At 38.5% G+C, this 27,374-nt stretch overlaps 2 protein-coding genes across 2 annotated transcripts in view; one reads left to right on the top strand and one right to left on the bottom strand.

Moving 5' to 3' along the window:
* The window catches only part of cemip (cell migration inducing hyaluronidase 1), a 76,431-nt gene extending 63,676 nt beyond the window's left edge, over nucleotides 1–12,755 (top strand). Inside the window, exons 18-29 of the mRNA XM_088920562.1 lie at nucleotides 15–146; nucleotides 1,317–1,352; nucleotides 1,669–1,824; nucleotides 1,960–2,140; nucleotides 2,422–2,637; nucleotides 3,228–3,439; nucleotides 5,152–5,337; nucleotides 5,966–6,170; nucleotides 8,254–8,340; nucleotides 8,819–8,976; nucleotides 9,533–9,633; nucleotides 11,580–12,755. Coding sequence (XP_088776688.1) covers nucleotides 15–146; nucleotides 1,317–1,352; nucleotides 1,669–1,824; nucleotides 1,960–2,140; nucleotides 2,422–2,637; nucleotides 3,228–3,439; nucleotides 5,152–5,337; nucleotides 5,966–6,170; nucleotides 8,254–8,340; nucleotides 8,819–8,976; nucleotides 9,533–9,633; nucleotides 11,580–11,707 — 1,798 coding nt within the window. The 3' untranslated portion in view covers nucleotides 11,708–12,755. The remainder of the gene's footprint in view (nucleotides 1–14; nucleotides 147–1,316; nucleotides 1,353–1,668; nucleotides 1,825–1,959; nucleotides 2,141–2,421; nucleotides 2,638–3,227; nucleotides 3,440–5,151; nucleotides 5,338–5,965; nucleotides 6,171–8,253; nucleotides 8,341–8,818; nucleotides 8,977–9,532; nucleotides 9,634–11,579) is intronic.
* A 5,563-nt stretch (nucleotides 12,756–18,318) lies between these two features.
* On the bottom strand, nucleotides 18,319–24,592 carry mesd (mesoderm development LRP chaperone). The gene is made up of 3 exons (XM_088920563.1): nucleotides 24,397–24,592; nucleotides 23,296–23,528; nucleotides 18,319–19,683 (listed from the first exon to the last, which is right to left on the bottom strand). The coding sequence occupies exons 1-3, from the start codon at nucleotides 24,553–24,555 to the stop codon at nucleotides 19,410–19,412; spliced, it is 666 nt and encodes a 221-aa protein (XP_088776689.1). The 5' UTR covers nucleotides 24,556–24,592; the 3' UTR covers nucleotides 18,319–19,409.
* Nucleotides 24,593–27,374: the final 2,782 nt, after the last annotated feature.

Raw genomic sequence — 27,374 nt, forward strand, 5'->3', positions numbered from 1 at the left:
TTGTGGTTGGACAGATACAGCCCTCACAAGGACTCGGACCCCTGCAAGCCCAGGGTGCCAGCGCTGATCCATCGTTTCATCGCCTTTAAGAACCAGGACCATGGTGCATGGCTGCGTGGAGGGGATGTGTGGCTCGATGCCTGCCAGTGAGTCTCTCTTTGCTTTCTGCAGGTTTTACAGAGGCCTGGGCACACTTAGCAACAAGAGAATCGATTCCCTCACAGCAATGCAGTGTTCTTCATTTGGGCCTGCTGCTAGAGGCAAACAGAATTTTCTAACAAATTGTTAATATTGTAAAGCTCAGCACAAATAAACAATTTAAAAGCTCTGCAGGTTTCAGTCACCACAAGGGGCCTATTCTTTTCACTGCATGTCTTTCTTATCTACAATCAGTCCCCCACCAATGTGATTCACATGGGATGGATAAAGGGGTGATAGTCCTAATTGGGATGCCTGGGATAATAATGTGTCTTTCTCTAAAAATCCAGAAGCTTGTCCTTTTTAAATGTATATGTAGATTGTGTGTAGCACCAAACTGGCAGTTCCAGATGAAGGCTGCCCCTGAGCCCCTGCATTCCAGAAGCAATCAGTGTGTCCCTGTGTGTCCCTGTTCGTGTGTATCGTGTATGCACGGTGTCGTTTGGGCTTTGTGTAACTAAAGTTATTTCAGATGTGACCGTTATGACTGTGCCAAGCCCAGAACTCCTGCTGCTAAATAAAGAATCCCAAGTTACTGTAAATCTTCAGGCACAGTGTCTTTTCTACAGGGTTTAACAGTAGCCAAAAACCTCTTTCTGACAAGGTTAGGACAGAAACTGAAATGAACCACAGCTGGTTGTGTTCATTTGTAGAAATTGTTCTAAAGTGAAGAAATATAACTAGATAATAGTGCACTAGTATAAAACAGTGCAGGTCAGGTGCTTGCTCTTGTCTTCAAAGGCAGTGTGAGAGCACCTCCACCTCTTCATTTTCTAGTGATCCCCTTTTTTGTTTTTTTTTTATAATTGTTTTGTTTAGTTGTTTGGCATGTTCTATTTTAAAAATTAAATATATCAGGGAAAACTGATATTGAACCCTATAAAAACGCCCCAGACTTTAATAATATAAAAGCCTAAAATCCTAGATCAAAGATTTAATTTAATAATTTATAAATAAGACCACTGCTATATTGAACAGGGAAACATTGACCATTATTTTATCTGTTTTTACAGATTGGCATTTTAGTGTCTTATCATCTTATTCCTTTGTCTTAGTGTGCAATGTTAAACTGTCCCATTCCTTCACAAAATGCTTACTCCAGTTTTTCTCTTCATCAGATTTGCAGACAATGGAATTGGCCTTACTCTTGCAAGGTAGATATTTGAGATTTTCTTTCATTTTATTTTCCTTAATTCTTTCTTAGGAATTTCCATGTTCTGTTTTAAAAGTTGTAATTAAAAAGCAGGCTATTTCATACAGCGTTAAAAATGCAGATTTTTTTACTGCATTAACTCTAAATGGACTTTAGGAATGTCATGGGAAATAACTTTCTCCGATTTCTTAAAGCAGGTTAATTCCATAGAAATGAGCACTCCACCACTTCCACTCCACATAGTCACCGCCATTTGAGAAAAGCATTTAAATGTTGTTCTTTAACCTTTGAACTCTCCTGGATTTGCTTGTCTGCAGTGGAGGGACTTTCCCCGATGATGACGGCTCCAAGCAGGAGGTGAAGAACTCCCTGTTTGTTGGGGAGAGTGAGAACAGAGGGATGCCCATGCCTGACAGCCGGATCTGGGGACCTGGGGGCCCTGACTCGAATGGCAGGACCCTCCCGAGAGGAGTGTAAGTCCTCGGACCCGGAATATTGACGAGAAAAAAAGAAAGAGGAGCCTTGAATTCCTCCAAAATAGAAATTGATGTTACAGATTTTTATTCTATTAATAATAATACACCATCCTCTCGTTGTCTGATTTGTAGGAACTTTCCTATCCGAGGAATGCAGATCTATGATGGACCAATTAATGTCCAGAACTGCACTTTCCGCAAATTTGTTGCCCTGGAGGGGCGTCATACCAGCGCCTTTGGCTTCAGGCTCAACAACTCCTGGCAGAGCTGCCCCAATAACAACGTCTCTGACATCACATTCGAGGATGTCCCTGTAAGTATGGCCAGAGTACGCCTAAGAAATGCAGTCATGTGAATATTAGCTAACCAATCATTTTAAGTTCAAGGGTTTTTAAATAATAATAAAAAATATAATGCTGTTAATCTAAATTAAACCTACTGTATATGTTAATTCTTGAGGCTTCATTTACGTTTGTGAGATTTTCAGTAAATAAGTAGATAAGTTACTGGTGTGTCACAAGTTCTCAGTCTCAGACGCAAGACTCAGAACTGCAGCAGTGTGTTGTATTAATTTTTTTTATTCCAATGACTCAGATCACATCCCGAGTCTTCTTCGGAGAGCCAGGCCCCTGGTTCAACAAGATGCAGATGGATGGAGACAAGACAACAGTTTTCCATGATACGGATGGCACTGTGAGCGAGTACCCAGGGGCCTTTCTGGTGAAGGAGGATAACTGGCTCCTCCGGCACCCGGACTGCATCGATGTGCCCGACTGGAGGGCAGCGATCTGCAGTGGCCGTTACGCACAGGTGATGCCTGCTTGGACCAGGCTGATGAAACACCCCTTTACCTGTTGACGTCCTGCTGTGTTACAGATTGGCTCAGTGGATGTGAATAAAGAAGACAAGATCTGTAGTTTATTGTAATCTAAAAAATCTAAAAATATTTGTGGATTTTTTTCTCCTATAAGGCTTGGTACCTCAGTGCCTACAGTATCTGACTTATTATCTGTCTGCTCCCCACCTCTCGACCTTTCTTTGCCTGCCTGTGGTCTTCTGTACAGTATATCTCCCATGCTTGTTTACATTCTATGGGTGACAGGAATTTCTCTCTGGAGTTCAGTCTCCAAGAATATCAAAGACGCTTTTTTAAATTATTGTCTGTGTCTGCTCCATTTTCTAGTGACAATGTATCTCATGCTGCACCTCTAACAGCTTGTGTTTCTTATACTGTATGCTCATATTGTAATTTGCTATCCTTATTACTGTTTTTTTCTCTATACCTACTGTATTGCTACTTGTAGGTGCTATATAAAATATAGTAGTAGTTGTAGTTATAGTAGTACTCCTGTGGTCATGGGAATTTAGCTCAATAACTCATTTTGTGTTTTAAAACTCAGATATACGTTCAAGCTCATAACCCTGCTAACCTGAATATGAAGATAGTGAAGGATGAATATCCTGAGCACCCCCTGGTGCTGATGGGTGCGCTGGGAAAGAAGAGCCATTACCAGCAGTACCAGCCTGTAGTGACACTGGCCAAGAGCTACACTTTGCACTGGGACAAGCCTGCCCCTGCAGAGGTCACGGTCTGGCTCATCAACTTCAACAGGTCAGGGACAACAACATTTTATTAATAAAAGCTCTTGACAGGTGTAAAAACCCATATAAGTAAGTGTATAAAAGCCCTGACTTGAAATTCTATAAAAACTTTCAAATGTTGTATGGTGTCTTTGTTTGGGAACAAAGTTTTCTTTTTGTGTGATTTTATATTGTGTGCTTTGATACTTTGAAGCAGATTTTAGAACCCTCTCATAGTGTTGGCATCTGTTTTGATCCATCATTTTGAATAACTGTACAGGACTGCAGTGAACCAGAGCCTAACCCAGCATATGGCAAGATACTATCTGGGATGCCAGTCCACCTCAGTCAGAAGCACACACAAGGACCATTTAGACACGCCAGTTTACCCAGATAGCATGTCTCTGGACTGTAGGAGAAAACCAGGACACCAGGAGAAAACCCCCCTGGCTATGGGGAGACCATGCAAACTCCACACAGAAAGTGCCCTGGTCCTGATTCAAACAGACGACCCAAGAGATTGTGGGAAAACAATGATAACTGCCATGCAGCCATGTTTCCTATTCTGATACATGATTCATTAAATATCTTGGTGTGTGATCATTGTTATAATATTTGCTCAATGGAGTATGAGACTACACAAATTGCCAACCCCAAATTGTATAATAGTATATTTTTCCCCATAATTCTTACAGTTTTTCTTGACTCATATTCACCTACAGATGTTTATTTCAAGTGCAGTTTAAATGAATTTTGGGGACCTGTCTACTAAGTCATTTTCTCCTTGAAAGTTCTTACCTGTATTATATATCAATATAACCAATCATGGTTTTATTGTTTTTATATGCAGTCAGAACGGAATGATTTCCCACTTTATTAGAATGAAGAATATTTATAGTATTGTAATGAAAATTTGCAGATGTTTATGTATTTCTGGGATACACATTTTATAAAAACTAGTCTTGGGGATGGTGATATTTAACTTTCTCATGAATTTCTGTCCTAATTGCTCACTCTGTGGATCTTTAACATTCTTTGGCTATGAGACGAAGGGTGTGAATTGCAGCAGGCATCTTAATCTAAGCTCCATGCTGAGAAAAGAAGAAAGGAAACACAACGTTTCGGCTGTGGAGCTTTCTTCAAGAGCCACCTGAAGAAGTCTCCACAGCCAGAATGCTGTGTTTCCTTTCTTCTCTTCTCAGCATGGAATAAACCTTTACTTGTTCCTCTGCATGCCTACGCATCCTGACATGGCCACCTACTTGAACTTAATCTAAACTCTTTCTCTCATCTTTTTGCTGACTTTCCAAAGACCTGTCACCTCCAGTAGAAATATAGAGAGGGTAATAGCATGCTGCTTGCAAATGCAACTTGACATTATTTTGATGCCCAGAAGAAATGAATGCAGTGTTTCCTGCTCACACCTGGTGCAGTGTCATCAGAGGAAAGATAAAAACAATACAGCAAAGCTCTGTTTCACAATGTTTAATCCACAGTTTAGAATTGAGTTGCAATATTATGATTTTCTATTTCAAATAATACTCTACAAAAAATATATTACTGGCATTGGAAACATACAGTACATGTGTATTTTTTTTAGTTTTTTTTCCCAATAGCTCTACATTTCTCTCCACTTTGTTCCATGGCGCCATCTAGTGTACATGCCTTTGAGTTGGCTCTTAACTCGGCTTTTATCGGAGACCACAAAATAACACGCCTTCCATTCGTTTCTCGTATTCGCAGGAACGACTGGATCAAAGTGGGGTTTTGCTATCCTAAAGGAACAACTTTCACTATCATCTCTGATATTCACAACCGTCTCAAAAAACAAACTCGAAAAACCGGGATTTTCATGAGAACTTTCCAAAGAGATAAAATAGACCACAGCCACTCGGTGCATGGCTACTATTACTGGGAGGAGGACACGGGGTAAGAAATGTGACATCTCGTGACATCTCGCTCTCTCTGACTGGAAATTCTATGTCAGTGCAATTCAGTCTTGGGTGCCAGCGAGCTGCTGCACTCAGAGCTGCAAACTGCACATTGTGAGGTCTCCTTGTGCGATTGAGTGACTGTAGACAGGCATTTCAGACTCCCTCTGACGGCAGGCGGAGCGACGCGCCGGTTGGAGTATTCTCGTATTTAATGGCAACGTCAGCTCAAAGATTTGGTTCAAACCACCAAATGGAGACGGGCGTGCCGACAAGCGGACCCTGCTGATGCGGGACAAACGCTAGGATAAGAGAGACAGGCATTTCAGACTGTGACTGAATAGCCAAAAAAAATAGAACTGGTGTTTTCAGATCTATTGCATTCCTTCTTTTAATGAAGGCTTTCAAGTAAGAGCACTATAACTAAGAAATGGGAAAAATTAACTCCATGAAAAGTTTGGGCCTGAAAGGAAACTAGATATATTACATACTGTATTTGGTCTCTGCCTTCTTCATAAACCCCTGTTTACTTCTCCTGGGTCGCACGGGAATTTAATTGAGAGGGTTCCAGCCCCTGGACTGAAACATCTCTTCAGTCTTCTCGTTGTCTTGTTTCCTTTGTCTAGGCTTCTCTTCCTGCAGCTCAAAGCTCAGAATGACAAGGAGAATTTGGCATTCTGCTCAGTGAAGGGCTGTGAAAGGATTAAAATCAGGGCTGTGATCCCCAAGAACAGTGGCCCCAGTGATTGCACTGCGAAGGCATATCCCAAATATGCTGAGATGCCCATTGTAGACGTCCCAATGCCAAAGAAGCTGCCCAACACCCAGCTGGTAGGAATTATATGCCTTAATTGCAGGATTACATTTTGTACACTGTAGGAAATTCACTGTTCTTGGCTAAATCTTCCACACTAAGTCATTTAAAAATCCTTTTTGTTCATCATTGATCTTTATTTATGTTTCGTTAAATAAATTAGTTTATATTTTTAAAAACTGCCTACCAAATGTCATGCCTTTTCTTCTTAGTTTATAAATCTTGATCTGTGACTCAGACATGTCATCATAATTTTTAAAATGAGGAGATTGGAAAGCTGATGGTGGGACAAAGCCTCCAGGCAATTTAAAAACAAAGGCCTAACATAGGGTGACAGCATGATTGATGCCTGGTTTATTCTGTTCTGCTCCTAATTTAGATCTTTGTCAGAACTAAGCAGACGCCTCATCAAGTTTGCACCATTGATTTGAACATGTAACTATTTCTTTGTACACCTCAATAGTTAGATTTTAATCTAGACTTTAATATTATAGGTTGGATTTTAGACTTTTTTACCAACAGAGCTCAAAGAGTCAAGATAAATAGTTTTATATCAGAGCAGCTGACCCCATCCTGTACATTCTTTGTACAAGCAGCTGCAGAATTAATTAACACCATAGTTATAGTACATCACCCTGCAAATCACAACTGGCAACCTTCTGAAGCTCAGCAGATGTGAGCCTGGCCAGTACCTGAATAGGAGACCTCCTGGAAAGCTGTGGTTGCTGCTGGAAGAGATGCTAGTGGGACAAGTAGAGGGGCGCTCACCCTGTAGCCTCTATGGGTGCTGATGCCCCAGTATAGTGATGAAAAAGTGCCATCTTTTGGATGAGCCATAAAACTGAGGTCCTGACCTGTTGGCATTAAAAATCTAAGGGTATTTTTCGTAAAGAGTAGGGGTGTTACCCTGGTGTCATGGCTAAATTTCCCATTGGCCTTTACCAATCATGGCCTCCTAACAATCCCCATGAATCACCCTGTTCTCCTCCCCACTGATAGCTGGTGTGTGGTGAGCGTACTGGTGCTTTTTGGTTGCCGTCTCATCATCCAGGTGGATGCTCCACATTGCTGGTGGTGGAAAGGAGTTCCTATTACCTGTAAAGTGCTTTGAGTGGAGTGTAAGGATTATTATGTAGAAGCCCTTTTGAGGACAGACACATCATTAAACCTTGCTGCTGACACTGTTATTGTCAGTCTCCTCCAAGATAGAGATGCTTTTCTTGGGCCTGATGGGGATTTTTTGTCGAATGGTGTAAAAACTCCTTCAACTTAATGTCGAAAACCACAGATGTGATCATTGATTATATATAAAGAAACCACCAGCTGCAAAAACCTTAGAGACACAACAACAATAAATTGAAATTGTCAACAGTTACTAATATCTTGGCACTATAGTTAATTATAAGGTAACCTCTGAGGAAAATACAGATGCGGTATGTAAGAATATTAAACAGAGATTGATTTTCCTGAGAAAACGCCACTGTTTTATTATGTGTAGTACAATGGTGACTTCTATAGAACTGCTATTGAATCTGTTTTAACATTCACTGCAGTGGCCTGGTGTGGTAACCTTAATACATGCAGTATGTATGAAAAACAGACTGAGCAGGATAGTGAAAGTAGTCAGCAGAGTTATCAGTGCACAACAGCTACAGCTGTCAAACATCTACATGAAACAAATAGTGTGGATGGCCAAAATTAACCACTGATTGTCATTACCATCCCTTGCCCTGATGAAAGGAGCTCAAATACACTCTGCATCGATTTAGACTATCCAGGGTTAAGTGCAGTATAACTAAGCTATTAAGTGCACCTATTAACCTGCTTAATTTAGGCAATTGATTGTATATGTGACTTTATTTATATATTTATTTTCACCATACATGTTTGTTTCTTATTTGTTAACAGGTTCGTGTTGCGTTAAATGTATTGTGTATTGTGTTATGTCTTTTACCTGCCTGTAAACCACATTTCCCATCTGGGACAATAAAGTAAGAAGTTGCAAGTACTATGTGTCATGGAAGGTCAGAGAGATGAGTGACATTAGGTCTATACAAGTCTACCTCCCAGTAAAAAGTGTCCATTCTCTGTTATTCTCAGCACTCCAAGGACCACTTTCTGGAAATGAAGCTGCAGTCTTACAACACCCGTTTCTTCCACATTAAGGATGACTTTGCTTATGCGGAGGTAGGCTTCACATTTCTCTTGCTTGAATGGGACTGGGCTTTCTGACGAGTGAGCTGCTGGGATTCCAATCCTAGTGTCCCATTTTTATAGAGATAAATACAAATAAATATGTTCTGGTGCTTTTTCTTCCTGTAAGGGTTTATAGCAGTAAAGGCATGGAACCAAAAGAAACAAATGTCAAGTTACAGTGATAGTGTCATTCTATCCGGTATCTTAGATATGTTCAGTTAATACAGTCCTCCTGTAATTTAGATTAATGCCCAAGAAGTCTTTTAGATTAATAATGCCATAGTACAATAAGGTTTAGGGGCCACAGAGAGATGCCATTTTGAATAAGTGAAGTTTTTACTAATAAGTGAAGATTAGTTGAGAATCCCCAAGTGTACTGCACTAGTGTTTAACTTCTCATGGTATGAAAAATCATTGTGCTGGGCATCATCATGGCAGCCTTTTCAATCGCTCTTTGATGTGTTGGCAGATTAACGGGAGGAAGATCTACCAGGCTGATGATGGGGTGCAGCTGACCGTCATTGACAGTCACTACGGGAAAGTTCTAGACAGCAAATCATTTAGAAACTCCATTCTTCTGGGGATCCCAGCCCACATTGAGAGCTACATAGCCAACATCAAAGATGAGTACGTGTATAAAAAAAATACTGTTCACTTCCTTAATGAGGACAGGAATCTAATTTGGTCCAACGTTTGTAATTTCAGCAAAAGATTTACTGAAAGAGTGAGAATCATCAAAGTCTTCCCTTCTCAGATGGTCTCTGAGGGAAGCAACTAAGCAAGTAAAATTAAACATAAAAAACAGCTCATTAAGTATATTACTGTGTTGGATATTTTATTAGCTTCCTTCTGAGTTCATGTGAAGGCTCCATCACATTCTATAAATTTGTGTTACAGTGTTGAGTTAATTTCAGTTTGTAGAGATGGGAACTGCTGGGTTTTATTAAATCACCTGCCCGGCAGATCCAAGGGTTTGTTTCAAACTTGGAAAGTACACATTAGTTTTGGCAACTTGTGCAGCTGTTTGATATCTGTATTATAACAAACTTGAATGGATGCTAGACAGTGGCACTATTACTGTTTTACCGACTGTGTACGTTTGGAGGGAAAACCCAGTTTCTGATTTAAGATTAGCATTATTATTTTAAAACATGAATGTCTCTTAAGCTTTTTTTTATTTTAGTTGCATAGTGTTGATGACATCCAAAGGAAGGCTTGTCTCTAGAGGACCTTGGACTAAAACACTTGAAACACTTGGAGCAGACAGAAACATTAAACTAAAAGGTAATTGTCCACTGTAGTCATCCTTTATGGAGAAAATTCTCTGGAGATGAGCCTAAGTAGTGAATTCAATTTTCATGTGCCATAGTGCTTTTGAAATATTGCTACTGGGGTATTCAAACTTATTTTTTTCCATTTGTCTTAATTTGCATCTGACTGACACCCAAGTCTTTACAAGTTCTTTAGAAGTGTCCATTTGTTCAAGGTCATATCCACATAGTTTTCATTTTGTCTCTTGTTATGTATTATCACCATCGTCCCCTGTGGCGAACCCCACTGACTTCGGCCGCAAAAGCTCCTCCAATCCCGTGGAAGTCCTTGCATTACTGCTACTCAGATGTGATACTCTTAGGTATCTGAACAGACCAGGTGTCCAAAAAACACAAACGTATCTTTATCATAGAGTCTTGCCATGTTTACCCACAATCCCTTACTAAAGCAAATCATTATGTGACCAGACACATTGACAGTCCTCACAGCTACTACAGCTCCTGGAGTGTGTCAGTATATATAGTCGATTACTTTCCTTTAGATTCCATTTACTTTGCAGCTGTCAGGTTGATCAGTTCTGAATTGACTCTGGAGAAGAAAATCATATTTCACAGCATGTGCGGTCCACATAGAATTTTCTTTCACGAAACAACATAGAATCACCGTAAGAAAAAAAGGGACACCCAGGGAAGATCAAAATATTACCACAGTCAAGGCTATTCATATATATATATATTTGCTGTTTAACATTGCAAAGTAATACAAATCAAAGTTTATTTTTTTTTGTTGAAGTTCTTTTTAATAGTTTCCACAAATCATTAACCTGCTTTGGAAACAAAGATCTGTTGAGCAGTGCTCTCTCTGTTCTTTTCAGTTTCTGACACATAACTTGACTGTTTCTTCATCCTTTCCGATCAGAAACTAACAGTAGATGTGTTTTCTCGATCATTTTGAGGTTTAACGGCTTATAGTCGAGGCGGAATAGGTTTAAAAACATTTGTTTTCTGCGATTGGACTGGAATTTCATAATTCTGAGCCTGGTCCGATATAATAGTATTTATACTAATACTAAAATACTGTAAAGATTTTGGGTTGTAGAGCTTTTCCACGGAGTCTTTGGAGTCTATACTAGTCTGGAAAACTAGTATATTAGTCTGGAAAACTTCATTTAACAATCTACCATTTTTACTCCTTTGGAGTAAGTGAAAATATATTTTGTTCAGTGCCCACTGAATTGAACATGAGTTTAACAATGGTGTTACTAAAAAAAACAGCAGGTGGCACTGTTGCATTCCATACGTCACTTCAGGAGGTCAAGAGTCCATCGCGTGACAATCAAATTGTATTGTATCACAAACCTCATCAAAACTTTCAAAAAGTAAAATGAGGTCAAAATTATTTGATGTGCAGAAATTTAACACCCAGTGAACAGGAGTTTTTAATAAACCAAAACCGCTGTAACAGTAATCACGAGTACAAGAATTTTGTTAAAATGGGTTGTTTAATAAAGTTCTAATTTGGCCTATGTAAAGTTCTCCTTAATTTCAACTGGTGAAGCTATGTCCCACTTCTCCACCCAGGTGGGCTGCTCGCCGGTGGTATCTGGAGTGGGTGCACTAATATGTGTGAAGTGCTTTGGGTTCTTGGGGATGAAAGGTGCAATATAAATGCAAGGAATCACTAGGATTTAACTTGAAAACAACTAACAACATTATCATTATATATATTAAAATAAACATTTTACATCTCTCTACCCACCAAAAGGCATTTACTGCATTGAGGCACAAATGTTTTGTCACTTAAAACCTTAGGAAAATTCCAATGGCTCAATTGAACATCTTTCATCTGTTATATACTGTACTGTATGTGCCCATTATTCATTATTTTTAATAACATGGCACAGATCTGAGGCTCCTGTCTTGCTCAGTTGTATTAATTGATGCATTGTTGTGTTTCAGACAAGATGGTGTTTGTGGGGTTCAAGGGGGACTACAGGCCTGAGTGGGTGAGACTGGTCACGGATGACGAGGTGGCTAAAATCCACCAGGTGGTGCCGATCCCTGTGGTGAAGAAAATGAAGCTCTGAGGAACAGGTGGTGAGGGGGGATACTGCATTCCTGCTGTCAGCACTGCCTGAGCGGACTGTGTGAGGGAGCACTAGCGGACACACAGAGGACTACTGACTTCTGCCAGCGTGGAGCTCCTGCTCACACTGGCTCGCTATCTTCCCAAGCTCGTTCTGTTGTACCTGACAAACGTTGACGTAAGTGATTCGACTGTAACGTGTGTGATGAATATACTTGACTTCGAGAAAACGAAAACATTCCGTCTTTGACAAAATGATGTGGTGTTAACCTCAGTCCCATTCCAGGAAAGACCCACCTTTTTCCAAGGGGGGGGGGACTCTGTTTTTAACAGTGAGTGTAAAGTCTGTTTGTTTTTTTTGTTATTTCCACACTGCTTTCATATAAGAGTTTTTTGGTCCATTTTTCTTTTATTGTGTACCAGCAAGAAATTGAAATAAAAAGCAACTTCCTTCAATTTAATGTACGCACTATGAAACAAGGTAATTGATATTTTGCCTAAAAAATTGCTTCTGTTTAGTAAATTGAATTGAGTCACTATTCAATCTAGAACCATTGGCCAATTTCTCAATTAGGTATCAACAGGCTACTAGTTTTCCTATTGCCGAAATAGCTGGTCTTTTTTCGGAGATCGTAGTTGTTAGTGTTTTTGTATGTTAAATGTGTTTCTAAAATGCTTCAGATTGATAACAGAGATATATTTTCTACTTATTTATTGTACAGGCACAATGGAACAAATTTAGAAGGGACATCGTTTGAGTTGTAATGTATTTGCTGTGTAATTGTCCTAGCTGTAAAAACTGATGCAAGCACACAATGATGTACCAGTACTCAGACTAGTGTATAAATAATATCATGTAGAAATATTGTTTTATGCATTATGTTGGCTGGATATATAGTTATTGTAATGTGAACATGGACATTCTTTTCAGATCTGTTAAATCACATACCTTTTTTAAAACAAACAACCAACAAATACAAAATGATGTAGCGTTTTTGGTAATACCATGTATGTACAGTGTTCTCAATAAAGTGTTTCAGCAAACATCTGCTGCATTCCTGTTTTGGTACATCTTTTTCTTTATTACAGATAATGTTAAGTCTGCTATAACACTTATTTATGGAACGAAGTTACTTATTACGCCATTATAAGTAACTTACCTGGATGATGCAGTACTGTTAATAGAGCTGAATTTCTTAATTCTTCAGTATGAATGTAACTCTCCTAGAATAGCTTTGTGATAGGTGGGAACATATTTTAAACAACACTTGAACGTGATGCCCTTGTACCACCATTTTGGTTTAAGCAAATTTCTATATTTCAGTATCCAAAACTCTTTTCCAACTTTAGGTTGACTTTAGCAGCTCTGAATTGCTTTTTCCAGGCACTAGAAAACAGTATAAACACAGTAAGGAAACTGGTGTTTCCCACTTGTAACTGGTATCACTTTCACGCTAATGCTGCTGCTTGAGAAAGCCTCACTGTCTGCACACACGTGGCTAAATCTGAGCTAGCACACCCACATGCATACAGTAGTTCCTGTGCCTCCAAGCTCTACTGAGTCCGCGACTGTTTCATCCATTATAAATCATTGTGGAATGCTCTGCTCAAGCACACATGCTAGGAAAGCAAAAAAGAGCAACTCGTAAAAATTCAAGGAATTTAGCAGGAGCTTCAAAATATACTTAGTTACAACACGCACACACTAAAATGTTTGCTCTGCTAATACTTAGAAATGATGGTAATAGGTCTTAATGGAATGATGTAAAATCTAATAAAAACCTATTAAAATGCTTGTTTACCGAGAAGGCATACACAGAGCAGCAGTGTTCACTTTCAAAGGCACAATGTTGCTAAGAAACACACAGATCATGTTCCTCCTCCTGTTTGTATTTTTGCTCTTTAATTAGAAAGGCTTTTATCTTAATGGGTTTTTCTAACAGTTTATTCATTCCACTTGACACCCATTTCAGTTGTAAACACATTTATCAGATCCGGCAGTGTGGGACTTCATTCGTGTTTATCCCTCAAAAAAAAGGCCAAAAAAAATCAGGATAATTAAGGTAATCCTGGAAACAAAACCATAAAACGATTAGGAGACATGTCGCAATGGTTTTGTATTCCGTGTTGATTATTAAGAGAGCTAAGGCACTTTTCTTAGCAAGGTGCATGTCTGCTTCTGATTGATCACTGCAGAGGTGAAGGGGGAATTAAATGAGACAGATGTCGGGTTCACCTCTTGATGGTGATGAAGTGTGAAACTCCAGAAGCCGCACAATTTTCTCAGAATGTTCCTATGAGTTTCGGTGGAGGTGGCATGTTCATTAACCCTTTCAAATGAGTTTTTCATCTCTAAAGGAATACTCTTCACATTAATAAAGCAGTTTGTGTTATTTTAATGGCCCTGTTCTTTTAATCTAAAGTGTTAAATTTATTTGCTTGTACGAAGAGCTACTGCTTTAAACAAGTCAATAAAATGCAGGAAAACAAAAACAACTGAAAAGGTACTAAGTATGAAATCCACTTATGCTGCAGTAGCTGTAATTAACTCATAGGCAACATACTGTAGCCAAACCTGCTATCTTTATTGCTGTATTCAGAACCTTGCAAAAGTACAGTATTTAGCCCCATGCACATTTATTTTCAATTTCATTTTTTGTGGTTATAACACTTGCAGTAATCATGACATTGTGAAGTAGCAATTATAATTTGTTATGGTATATACACATTCTTATAGCAGGTTCTTTGCTTAGGTAAATTTTAAGAAAAGACTCAACCTTGAAAACTAAGGAGCCTTTAAAGTAAATATGTGTCAAAATAATTGAAAACCACCAAATATTAGAGAAAGGGTGTAAAAAATATTGAAATCTCTGAATATCCTTGTGAGCCTAACCTACTCAGTCAATAAGAAAAGGAAGGTGCACATACCACCCAGACGCATCCTAGACCAGGCTGTACCACCAGATTGAACAGCTTGGCAAGAAGGAAACAAGTTTGGGACAACTGAAAATTACAGCAACAAAGCATATAAGGGAAATGGCAAACGTGCCAAAAGGTTTTGTGGTAGATTATACAAAATAGGACTGTTTTGGTCTCAATGCAGAGTGTACATCTGATACAAATAACAACACAGCTCATTACCCAGTCAAAACTATCCCTACAGTCAAGCATGATGATAGCAACATTAGGGAACTAGGAAGCTTCTTGAGATTTAGGGGAAAATGAAAGTACTAGATACTAGAGGAAAACCTGTTTCAGTCTGCTAAAGACGGAAAATTCTTCTTTCAGCAGGACAATGAAAGGACAAGGCCAAAGCTACACGGTAGTGTTTTAAGATTTAGTGAATGTCCTTGAGTGACTCAGTCAAAGACCTGACTTGAATCCTACTGAGAATCCGTAAAAAGACCAAAAAACTGCTGTCGATAAGTGATCCACAAACTACTTAAGAAAGCTTAAGCAAATCGGAATTTGGAATATAATTTTTTTTTACCAAGCTGGTCTACATAGTTGATACTTACCCAAAACACTCACAGCTGTAGCTGCTGCCAAAGGTGCTTCTACCCAATAGTTCAAGGGCATTACTTATGCAAACGACATATTTCAGTTTTAAGAAACATTTACTGTAATTTACCTCAGCCTTAGAAGTCTTCAGTTTGAGCATTCAGGTTTTGAATAGAATATTTAATTTAAAATGTGTGTATGTACATTGTACATTGTATACAGGTTCTGAATACTTTTGCAAGGCACTGTATAATAGTGGTCTGCATATTTGTTATTTATTAAATGTCTTTGACTAAATATGTTACTTGGGTCATCCTGTGTAAACTCATCCTGAAATTCAGTGCATAAATTTGTCCAGTAGATGGGGGATTTGAGGCAATAATTTTATTTCACAAGTATTTTTTAAATGTGGTCATGATGTGGCATTTTGTTATCTACTGCGGCTTCCTTGAAGACATTAACTTCTGATAAGATAAAGATACAATATTCGAGTTATTTTAAAACTATTTTTTAAATCTCTCAATTACAATTACAATTAATTGCAGACAATTAAAGAGGGCACCTACTGAACTTGACAACCAAGAATATGATGAGGGGATCATAAATCAAGAAAACTACAAATAAAATGCGATTCTGAATATCCTCAAAAAAATTAAAAAAACAAAAAGTATTTGGACAAAGAGGATGATGGCCAACAGATGCTATTCTGGGATCCCAGAGAATCTGTAGAGTCTTAGTTGTTCTCCATTGTGTAATACTTGTGACCCGTGTTGTCTTCTGAAGAAGGGTGTGATCATCCTGTGAAGCTTAAATGGTCTACAACTGTCAAAACATTTTTGCAGTATGTGGGGACCATATCACCAATTCTAGGTTCAGTAGTTTGGTTAGAACACAATAAATGAGATAGAGAGATTTGGAAGTATTTGTATAAAGTATTTGGAATGACTCACCTAGCTGAGAAAATGCTGTAGTCTCCCTGCATCTATCCTTTAGCTTATCATCTTCATTTCCCTGTTTCACTGTGATATACAGTACATGAGTGTAATGGTACAAAGGTTTTGGCCATTGTAAGGCTGCTGATAGCTTGTTGCAGTTCTTCTTGTAGTCCTCCCAACACCATCATAATGTTATTTTGTGAAATGGGGCCAATCTTTCTACACTCCAAAATCCTCTTCAACGTGACACAAATTGACTGTTTTTACAATGTGATGCTGCCCCATCTAAAAGAGCAAATTTTCTTGTGTGAATGTTGCACACATTCACACAGATGCCTAAGTATTATCCTTTGAAAGAGGTGGACTGCCATACAGTCATGCCGCATAAAGTCTGTCACATACATTCAAGACGATCACTTTCATTGTTACAGTAGCAGAGAAATGGGCGTATTTTCACTTAATCATTGTGCCAAAGAAAACATTGTGTAGCATCCTAGGGAACAAAGCAGTAATTCTCAACAGCTTGATACAAAAAATACTCATTACTCACCTGGTTTAAGGGATTTTTTTCTCTTGTTTGGAGAATAATGATTGTTACTTTGCAGTGAAAACATGCCTTCTGAGAGTCTTGCACAAAATATATCCAAAGATTCTCCTTCAATCTTGATCAATGTCTATAATACTGATTCAGAAGTTGATGTCCGTAAGATCTCGTCAATTACGTGAAGTTCCAAACTGCTTTTAAGTGCAAACGTCATGGATAATGAGGATCTCTTTACTTAAAACACCCCAAAAACAACTTAATTAATATCACATTAGAAATATTCATCTGAAACTTTGACTCAAAACTTTCCTCCATATGACAAATGTCTACATTGAATTTTTGGACAATTTGAGAAGGTCGTACTAACATCAAAGCTGGGTTCAACACTGATTAACATATTAAAACACCACGGTGGATCTAACATTTTCAAAAAAACATTGTAAGAAGTTACTGTCTATATGCACAACATGATTCCAATATATCATCACTCAGGAACAAACCCCAATCCATTGCATGCCCCCATACGCAAAAATAATGCTGACCTGTCACAACTGACAGGAGAACTGTAAAATAATTACATTATGTAATATCAAATATCTTATTAAATCATTTGCTTCACTGATCTTTTCTACAGAATTTCAGCTATCTCCAGATAAACAATTCAATAGTGATAATTTGCTTTCTTTCACATGCATACATGTCCTATATGATACAAACGATTACCAAAAATAATTTGTGCAAATTATTTTTGTCTGGAAAAAGAGTTTCATATTATAAAGTTTGAATGCTACCATTTTCACAACCTACACAACTGAACAGACAGCTGATAATGTAGGAATTTTTTTTTTTGATGGCATATTAAATTACATGCAAGCATATGCTTTGGAGTAGGGGATCTGGTAAACTGAAGAAGAAAAAGTAAAAATTAGTAAAGGCATAATTACTGTACGGGGGGACATTTTGTTTTTTTAATCTTTTTCAAGTAAATTAATAAAAGAAAAAAAACAAACTGCAGAATTGTAAAGAAGAGATGTGGTTAGCAGTGCTGCTTTAGCTTTAGGGCCCTGGATTTAATATTGGGAAGGGTCACCTTCTGCATGCTGTTTGCACTTGGTCTTTGAATGGAACCTAACCTTTACAAGTGCTGGCCTGGTGGGTTAATTTGTTTCTCCGAGCTGTCCCTGCGGGTACCCTGCGATGCAACGGCATTTTGTTCAGGGTGTAGTCCCACATATACCCATCGTCTGTGGAGATGACCTCCTTCTCAGTGCGACCCTCTGTGGGGTGACAGAAGATTGGGTGAATGGGGGAAGTATTGCTCTGTAAGTAGTTGGGGATGCTCTTGGAAAGGATCACTTTATGCAGAATATGTATACTGATTGGTAGCCATAACATAAAACTTGAGGATGCAGCAAGTTTTCTACAAATTTCAAATCCTGGGATACATGCTCTCCTCTCCTTGATAACACATCCATGAATGACAAGAAAGCACTGCAAACCAAGTGGGTCTTATAAGGAGTGGCTTTCTGCCAGGCCGCTGCCAGAGACCCCTGTTCTGTAGACACTGTACTTGTGCATTTCTAAAGCTGCCTGTGATCTAAAGGCAGCTGGCTGCAATAGCAACAAACATGACTGTATTAGAAACCTTTATTGTACAATTTCAAGTAATTAAACAATTACATGCCGTACCAGGGATCAATTATTAAATGATTTAATTAAAAAGGAAATTTGAATTGGGAACCAGTGAAAATCATGATGCTTCAATGAGATATAATTATTTACTTCAAAAGATTTCTACTGTGCTTTAATTAAGAACATTTATTTTAAAAATGAAACAGGCCTGAATATGTATAGAATGTATGAAAAAATTAATAGAACATGTTAATTAACAGAAACATCAACCTTACAATATAAATGTTTGTGCACAATTTTCCTTGCTTACTTTTTGACACTGATGAGCAACTTACAAATCTAGGAAACATTTTTATGGTTATAACTGCAGTAACATAACTATTGTTTAGTTTATAAAAAGGATTGGTGTTTAATTTAGAGCAACACTACATGACCTAGTGATTCTTTTATACTGTACTGTATATTACTGTATAATACTGTAATCAGGTCTTCTAAGAAAATATGTTTACCTGCAGAACCACGTGCTGATCTCAGTAAAAAGAACATTCCCAACAGAACTTAATCTCCAAAAATTATGTGGCTGTTTTAAAGTGGCCACCAGGCACAGTTTTAGGAGAAACCTGCCATAAAACAGTTAATCTCAAAAGTCACAGTACAAGACGCATCCTCGTTTAGAAAAAATAGAAGTCAACCTTTTTTAATGACAAAATTCCAAAATGGAGATATAAACTAAAAGGAAAAAAACCTTGACTTTCCAGCACTAACAAGTGTGATTTCAACAAAGGTTGCATTGCAAAGTGTGCAGGAACAACTGTAAACTTTTACCATGCGCTGTACCATGGGTTCATCGCACATCAAGTAGCTCTCCTAGTTTACTGGTAACTGGATGAATGTTCGGAAAAGAAAACTAATCCAAGTGCTTTATATTTTAAAGTTCTTGTTTGTGTGTTCTTCAATTGCCAGTAGGCATGTCCCACACTTACAATGAGGAAGCTGCCTGTGTTAGGGTGTTCTGTCTGGTCTGTAAATGTTGACAGTGTGGCCTACAAGAAAGACATCTCATGACCATGCAATCCAACGGATGAACAAGGTCACAACTCATCTTTCTTTTTAGCAGACTTGTTATTTTCCTTCCCTGGTTTCTTGTCTTCACGTTTCTTCTTTTTCTTCTTCTCAGTATTAATTTCATTCAGGTCTTTATCATCTTTGTGGCCCCCATCCTTCTTCGCTGCTTTCCCAGGATACACCTGGCCCTCAACAGTCACGTCTGCGCAGCGGTCCTGACTCATGAGGAAGTCTTTGATCTCCCAGGCATAGCTCCCGTCGCGCAGCATGAAGATAACGCGGTTAGAGCCGACAACAAACCTAGATGGAGGAAAAGGCGCAGGGTTACGCACATTTATCAGTCCGCCTTTCCCATATCGAATCGTGGCACATGTGGGACTTTCGCACCATCAGTTCTGAACTCAACTCTCACTGTTACAGCAAATATCTCCTTTAGAAGGCCAAGTGTGCTTGCACAAAAAAGGCTACTTTTGGCTAGGCAGTCTATTGCATATTTTTAAATGCATTATAAAAACAAAATGTAAAAGAATGACAATCTGATACGAAGCCATGAGAAACAATTTAAAGGGAACTTAAACCACTGACTTCCTGAAAGATGCTGAATGGATGCAAACTATTTGCAGTCTTGACATCTTCAAAGGAAGAAGTCTTTCTTAACTCCAATAAGATATTTGTAAATCTGTTCTTTTTCTCACAGGTTGTTACTGGCAGGTGTGCATGATATATCGGCAAGAAGCAAAATATGCGACATCTGGATTAATGCGAGAACATTAGACAGGTTACAAATGAAAAGAATATCCAAGGTCCTCAACCATGTGTTTGTTGTAGGAATTCAACGTGTAGACTTCAACTATACAGCTGGGTATCTGTTCCAGCACTTCTAGGTAAAGAAGCGACTCCTATTCACAGTTTTAAGTGCACTTCCACATAATTACCTCTTGTGCCCTCTGGTTCACGTTTCAATGTTCATCTTGAAGAGATTTTTGGGTTGAGGATTTTGGAATACTACTATCCAATTTCCTTAAAGTCTTTCTTGAATTTATCTTGACTTAATCTTGAACAGAGAAGGTTTGGTTCACAAGACGATTTATGAAAAAGTATTTCCTTCCACTCAGTTTCCCATTTTAAATTTATGGTTTATATACAGTTTGGGGCAGTATGATGGAGCAGTGGTTAACATTGTTACCTTGGAGCCCTGGAGCCCTGGGTTGAATTTAGAGTTTGTATGTTTTCGCCATGTTTGTATGGGTTTGCTCCAGGAGCTCTGGTTTCCTCCCACAATCTAAAGACACACTGGTAAGCTAATTGGCTTCTGGGAACATTGTCCCAGGTGTGAGTGTGTGTGCCCTGTGATGGACTGGCGTCCTGTCCAGGGTGTATCCTGCCTTGCATAAGTTGCTTGCTGGGATAGGCTCCAACTCTCTAGATTGGATAAAGCAGTAACAAACATTAATTTATGTTTTTACTACCTGCATGCAAAACCCTGCACTTGTCTTCATTAAGAATCATGCTGGAAAAGCCACAACACTTAAACAGGTATAGCCCTCTGTAGTGTAATGCAAGGAAAGAGTAACTGTGGGACAGAAGTCAACCTTGGCTTACAGGCGTAATTAACACTTTATTTACCTTTTCTGAATTGTTTTTGTTTTTTAATTTACTACTGTAGCTGATTGTTGACTTTGGAAATACCCTGTTTTAGGTGTATTATTTTCAAGTAATAAAGAGAACTCTTTTCAGTTCTCAACTTCATTAACAATTTGTGGCTCCACTGTGGCTAAAAGATGCCCAATTAACACCAACATACAGTCGAGGTAGAAATCTAATTCTCAGAGAAAAAGCACTTTGTCTCAAATACTTCCTCGCAGCCATTCAAACATCGATGAGAGAAGTTCTGAAACTCAGCACCTGGCACAGGGTTAATGCACATTTATACCCTCCTAGTAGAGGAAACAAAATGTAAGCCTAATTAAGTACATAGTTTTCTTAAGGATACAATCAGTCTAATTAAATAAGAGATCAATCTGAACAGAAACCAGAAAACACAGGGACCCCCTGAAGAGCAGGGCTGTGAATACAGCTTCAGAGAGAAAAATCACACTTTAGGTCATTACGAATCATGACAAAGGCGACGGATTCAAAATAGCATACAAGAGTCCAGAACATACCTAGTTCTCAACAATGGTGCAATGGGCCCGTACATGTCTATGTAAGTCAACTGAGGCAGTTTTAACAACACAACTGAGTCACATAGCCCTGAGGCTCCTTGACAAACACCTCTGAGCATGTGAGTCATTAGAGTGGCCTCCTCTCTTAAGCAGTTTTTAAGCTCACTTTGCTTATTTGGTACTTAAACAGCTATGTGAAACTAAAATTGTCACCTCTGCTTCCTGAAGGAGCCACCTGTTCCAGATACCAGCACCTCTTTGTGTAAAAATGCATCTCCTATTCTCAGTCCTAAATGAATTCCCTTCTGATGACTAATATCCGTTTGAAAACCTAGGATTTTAGTGGATCAAACTGTCAGACTCCTTGTAGCAGAATAAAAAAATGTAGCACCTTTAGCCTGTTTATGACAGTTCCTGAAGATCAGGAATCATTCTTGTTGCTTTTCACTTTTCTTTAAACTCTCTCTAAGGCTATAATATCAATTTTTGGTATAGCAACTAAAAATTGAACTCAAAATTCATATTCAGCCAGCACACTAAGATTTTGAGCAAAACATACCTTGATTAAAAATCGAAATTGTTATATATTCAAGCATTCTGTTAGCTTTTTTTATTGCTTCCCCACATTGTCTGGATATGACCATAGAAAATCTGCATAAACACACAGAACCCTTTCATGTGCAGCTTCCTGCAGAACCACCCTTCTGATATGTAAAGTTTATGTTCCTACTTCCTATGCAGACCATTTTGCACTCAACATTGCTAAATTTCAAATGTCTGCCCAATCCGTTTTTGTAACTCCCTTACTGCTGTTCAAGCGGTTGCCAACTCCCGTTTATGTACCAGCTGCAAATGTAACTAGTTTTCTAACTACACCAGAATCTAAATTGTTGATATAGATAAGAAAGAGGAACAGGCTGAAAACGTAAGTAGTGGTGTACCACAGGGATCCATCTGCAAGTTTAGAGGCTGTGCCCCTCTTTTTGATGACAGGGAAGATTACCTCTTCCCCTCAACAGATGGTGAAATGCATAAATGTACCTTCTATAAAATGATCAAGTAAGGAAGAAGTTGATAATGACCCTGCTTGCAACAATGCAGATATGGATCAGGGCGATTTGTGCTGCTTAAATAAGATGTCAGTAACACAAAATTATTTTCTTTGACAGTTTCTTCTCATTCAGCTGCAGTGAAAGTATGAATTTAATTATTAAGAAATTTCAATTTGCAACATAATCATTTTATACTAAATGTGTACCTATCAGTTGCAAAGTGTGATGTGTCTGAAGTGTTTACCACAGTAAGTTAACATGATACTTGTGGTTCAAGCCCCTTGTTTTTTGGCAGCCATTCATTTGATTTTTTTGTGTAAATTTGCTTAGCTGAAGTGCAAGAGGGCAAGATTTATTTTCACTTTATCAGAGCTGAAGCTCACTGGTAAAGCACTTTTGGCTGTTATACATATAAGCACATTGAAAAGAGAGGCCAAATCCCACAAATATGGTCAAGATTGCTACAGAGATAAAGAAAAAACTAGAAGACAATGATCTTTCTTAAATGTTTATGCTAACACTTGACCTGGAACCTGAAAGGCTGACTTTCCTCACACATCTGAATATTGATAGCAGGAGCTGCAGAAAAGCTGGATTTCAATCTTCACCTCTACAATGACAGTACCAGATGCCTGACACCCAGATGGAGTGTACTGTTATGCAGGAGGCCCCAGATAATGGGTCTATGCGCCTACCTCTGCACATCATAGTTGGCATTGAAGAGGCTCCCTTGCCAAAGACTGGTGATCTCCTCTGTCTCCTTCTCCGTGGGGGATCCAGACACTGTAGCGAACACCATGAGCGTCCTCCCTTTCTTTGTCATTTTAAGGAGCTCTTCTGGCTTCGATGGGTCGATTTTTGAGAAGTCTACCGGTGGGGGTGACCTCTTGTGCTCAGGAAGATCGCCTTCTTCAATGTCGTCATCTTTCTGCAGAGAGACGGGCTCATTTCCCTCAGTGTGGCATTTGCATTACGGTGGCATGCCTCGTTAACGCCTGGCGCCTGCACCGCTACAATAAACCACTGCGTGCGCGTTTTTTACACGGGTCGTTCAAGTGGAGGGCTAGCTCGCTCGTCACGAGATTTTACACATCTTTCAGGTTAAAGTGTAATGTTTCGTGAAGTCAAAGTTCAAACCCCTGCACCTAGAAGTTTTTTTCCCCTTGTACTCCTGCTAGTACTGTGGGAAGGATCTAGAATGATCTCGAAATTTGGAAAACTAGATGTGTTCTCTAATATCCTAAAGTAGAAGGATAAAAATAGACTGCAATAGACATTTTAACATTTGTAAACATTTATTCTTAAAAGACTACAGTACCTTCTTCCTTCCTTTCCTGAAGAAAGAGGGGCACAAAATCATTTTACTTCATGTTTACAATAAAGTTTCCTACTAAAGGACAGAAGATATTAATTGTGCAATACCGAAAGTGCCATCTGTAAATTTGTGCTATCTGGAGAATGGGAGGACCAGTTAGCGCTAATTTCCAAAAAAACGAAACGATTTACCAAAAAAACTCGAAAGAAATGAAGCTCTAAAGTATTTTCCTTTGAAGAGTGTTTTTCCAGGCAAAAAATAAATCCTCTGTCCTAAGTTACCTTCTTTTAAGTATCAACTTTATAACTACCTTCTGGGTAGTAGGTAACAAGTAGCATCGTTCAAACATTTTCACTTACTTAAATTAAAATTATATTACGAAAATGTAAAAAAAATAATTTTGAGAAACATTTTATAGGAAACCAGCCTCTGGACCGTTCAGTGTGAGCAGTGTGTATCAGTTCAAACAGTAAACCCATACCTCCCATTCCTCCAACAGTCTCGCCATATCCGCATCATTATAATCCCTGATATCTTTTTTCTTTTTGGGTTTTTGGTTTTTAACATCAGCCACAACAGAACATACTACCGCCAGACACAAAAGCACAAGCCCGTAAGACCACCAACAGGGCGACGCCATCTTTTCCAGTTGGTGTGATCTGACTGGCTGTAACGGTGTCCGCTGCGTTAGGAAAACGTCATTGCAGGCGTGGCTTTATAGACCTGCCCCCACTGAGTAGCAAAGGTCAGACCAGTTTTCTTCCTTTACTGGTAGGAGAGCCCGCGTATCTTTCTCTAAAAGACCCAGAGGTTTAAAGCTTTTGACAAAATTCACTTTATAACTACAAGAATAAATAATGAAACGTCATAGAATATGAAAAGCAGAACTCCGTGGTCGGCAGATCAAGTACAAGCGTCATCTGAGCAGGTTTCCTGCAGCTCAGACTGGAAGTTAAGCACTTGTTTTTGAGGATCGCTGAGCAGTCTATATCCATGGAAACAAGGTTGATAATTACTGCACAGGCAAGATCTTCTGAGTGATATTTGTTCCCATCTTTATGTTTCATATTTTGTACCTTAATGACATGGTTAGTGTTAAGTAACTGAAAAATCCAATTTCTTCTTTTTACAATGAATCGGTCTGAGGATCTCATGGTGGTGCAGTGGTTCACCTTGCAGAGCTGGGGTCCTAGGTTCAATTCCTGGGGTGCTATCTGTGTGGAGTTTGCATGCCCTCCCTGTGTTTGTGTGGGTGCTTCAGTTTCCTACAGTCTGAAGACATGCTGGCAGTTTAATTGACTGTAAAATCGGTGTGAATGTTTGTTTTTGTCTGTCTGCCCTCCAATGATCTGGCATCTCGTTCGGGGTGTACCATGACTTGAGCCCATTGCATGCTGGGGTAGGCTCCGGCTCCCCACAACCCTGTATTGGATAATGAGGTTAGAAAATGGATGGGTGGATTAAGTGATCTGAGATGAAGCCAACAGTTAACAGATGCACAATCTATATGCTGAAGAAATTTTGCTGGACACTATAAGATCTTCCCCAGGGTGCTCTGAAGCTGCAATGACTACATTGCTGTACCATTTAGGAAATAAGTGCCTCATATCACAGCAGCAACAACAAAAAATGTAAAGCCATCATGACTCAGACAGCGTGTAATGATTAAGTTCAGGGTAATATACTGCAATAAATGGAAGTTAAAATTCTATTGAAAATGTACAGAATGTAACATATGAGCAGCACATTTTTGGTGTGAACTGTGTTATTTACTGTGTGGTAGTAGCTTATAAGACTAAACAATCTGCACAATAGGGCATCTTCACGACATTTTAGTTTTTATTTACATTTTTGCCACGTGTTGACTTGAGCACCCCTGTACTAAAAGCCAGTTTGGGTCTTGAGTTTTGCCTCCAGAACTGTTTTCTTGTTCATTATGATGAGGAAGCTAAAATATAATACCCAGATGTTGTGTTATGGTTGATGGCGGAGATGAATAATGTTAGTGTTAAGAGAATATGAAACTGATTTCCAATGAAAATGTGAAATGCTTATAGCAAAAGCTCATTTCATTTTGCAAAGCAACACAAACACATGCGCAGAAAAAAAATGCTGAACGTACTAAGCATTATGTAGAAACAAATGACTAATTCAAAACCCTTAAAAAAGTTATTTAAAATAATATGTTAAGCATTCTAAACATGAGACACAATATTTATTTAATAAGTATCCGTTCAAATTCAGTTTTATTATATTTTGAAGAATGTTTGTACACTTTTGTCATTATGTCTCACTTTTGTCATATGAAAGGAAACGTAATAATAGTAGTAATTTCATCCTTTAATAGGAACCTTTATAAACCTTTTATACAGTAGAATAAAATTTAAACATTTATATATTAAAATGTATAAAATTTTATTTTTGTGACGACCTGTTACATTTGGAATCTATATCACACACACAAAAAAATGTTTGAGTTCAAATGTAACTTGCTAACATTAGTATCCTACCAAAAACGTAGGATATGGCTATGGATTTTGTGCATTGCACATTCATTAAAGATACAAGATTATTTTTTGCATTAGAAAACACTAACCATCTGGTCTGTATTTACAATACAGAAAAGATAAACTGAATGCCCATATTCTCTAATGTTATCCACTTATTCATTTAAAGATGACAACTGTTTACTTCATTTCAGTATTCTAGTATTGTAGTTATATATTGACTATAAAGATTTTGTTACATTTCGAAAAACTCCAAAATGTCAGGTTCATTCAGTGTAGCAAGATTGCGGCATTCATTGGCTGAACAGTGTCTGTGGAGGCCTTGCAACTGAAACAGGCTGAACTTTTGTGTCCTGGATGACATCCAGCTCAGAAAGGGACGTGCACCCGTGTCCTCAGATGGGTGTCAAAGGGAGTAAGACTTCCCTTTCATTGTGCTGTTTTCCAGGACTTCAGGCCAACATTTTCTAATTTTGGCAGAAAAACATTGTGATGTGACTGTGCATTGAAAAACACAGAAATCTGCTTGTTTCACAGAGACACACTTTGCAGAAATATGACACACAAGCCACCATGAGACTCACTGTAACTGATAAATCATTATTTATCTCAGGCCTTTCTTGATCTAAAAGGAGGGTGCTTTTGCTTGCTGTCAGGCAACTAAGCTCACTTTTAGGAAATCTGTATGTTTGTTATGTACAGTATGTTGTTTGTAAACATAGTCATTACCACTCTGAAATAAGGATATTTGCTGCTTTATTAAGTATAACAGCTATTGTTTCTTAATATACTTATTTGTTGCCAAAAGGCATGATCGTTTGGAATACTGTATCATAGTTCTTGGGTTTAAATTAAATTCTGGACTAGGACACCTTCTACGTAGAGTTTGCATGTTCTTCCAATGTCCGTGATATTTTTCTGGACTGAAACTTTCCTCCAAGAGGCATGCTGG

This window comes from Atractosteus spatula, chromosome 7, assembly GCF_055471065.1.
Source record: "Atractosteus spatula isolate fAtrSpa1 chromosome 7, fAtrSpa1.hap1, whole genome shotgun sequence".
NCBI lineage: Eukaryota > Metazoa > Chordata > Actinopteri > Semionotiformes > Lepisosteidae > Atractosteus > Atractosteus spatula.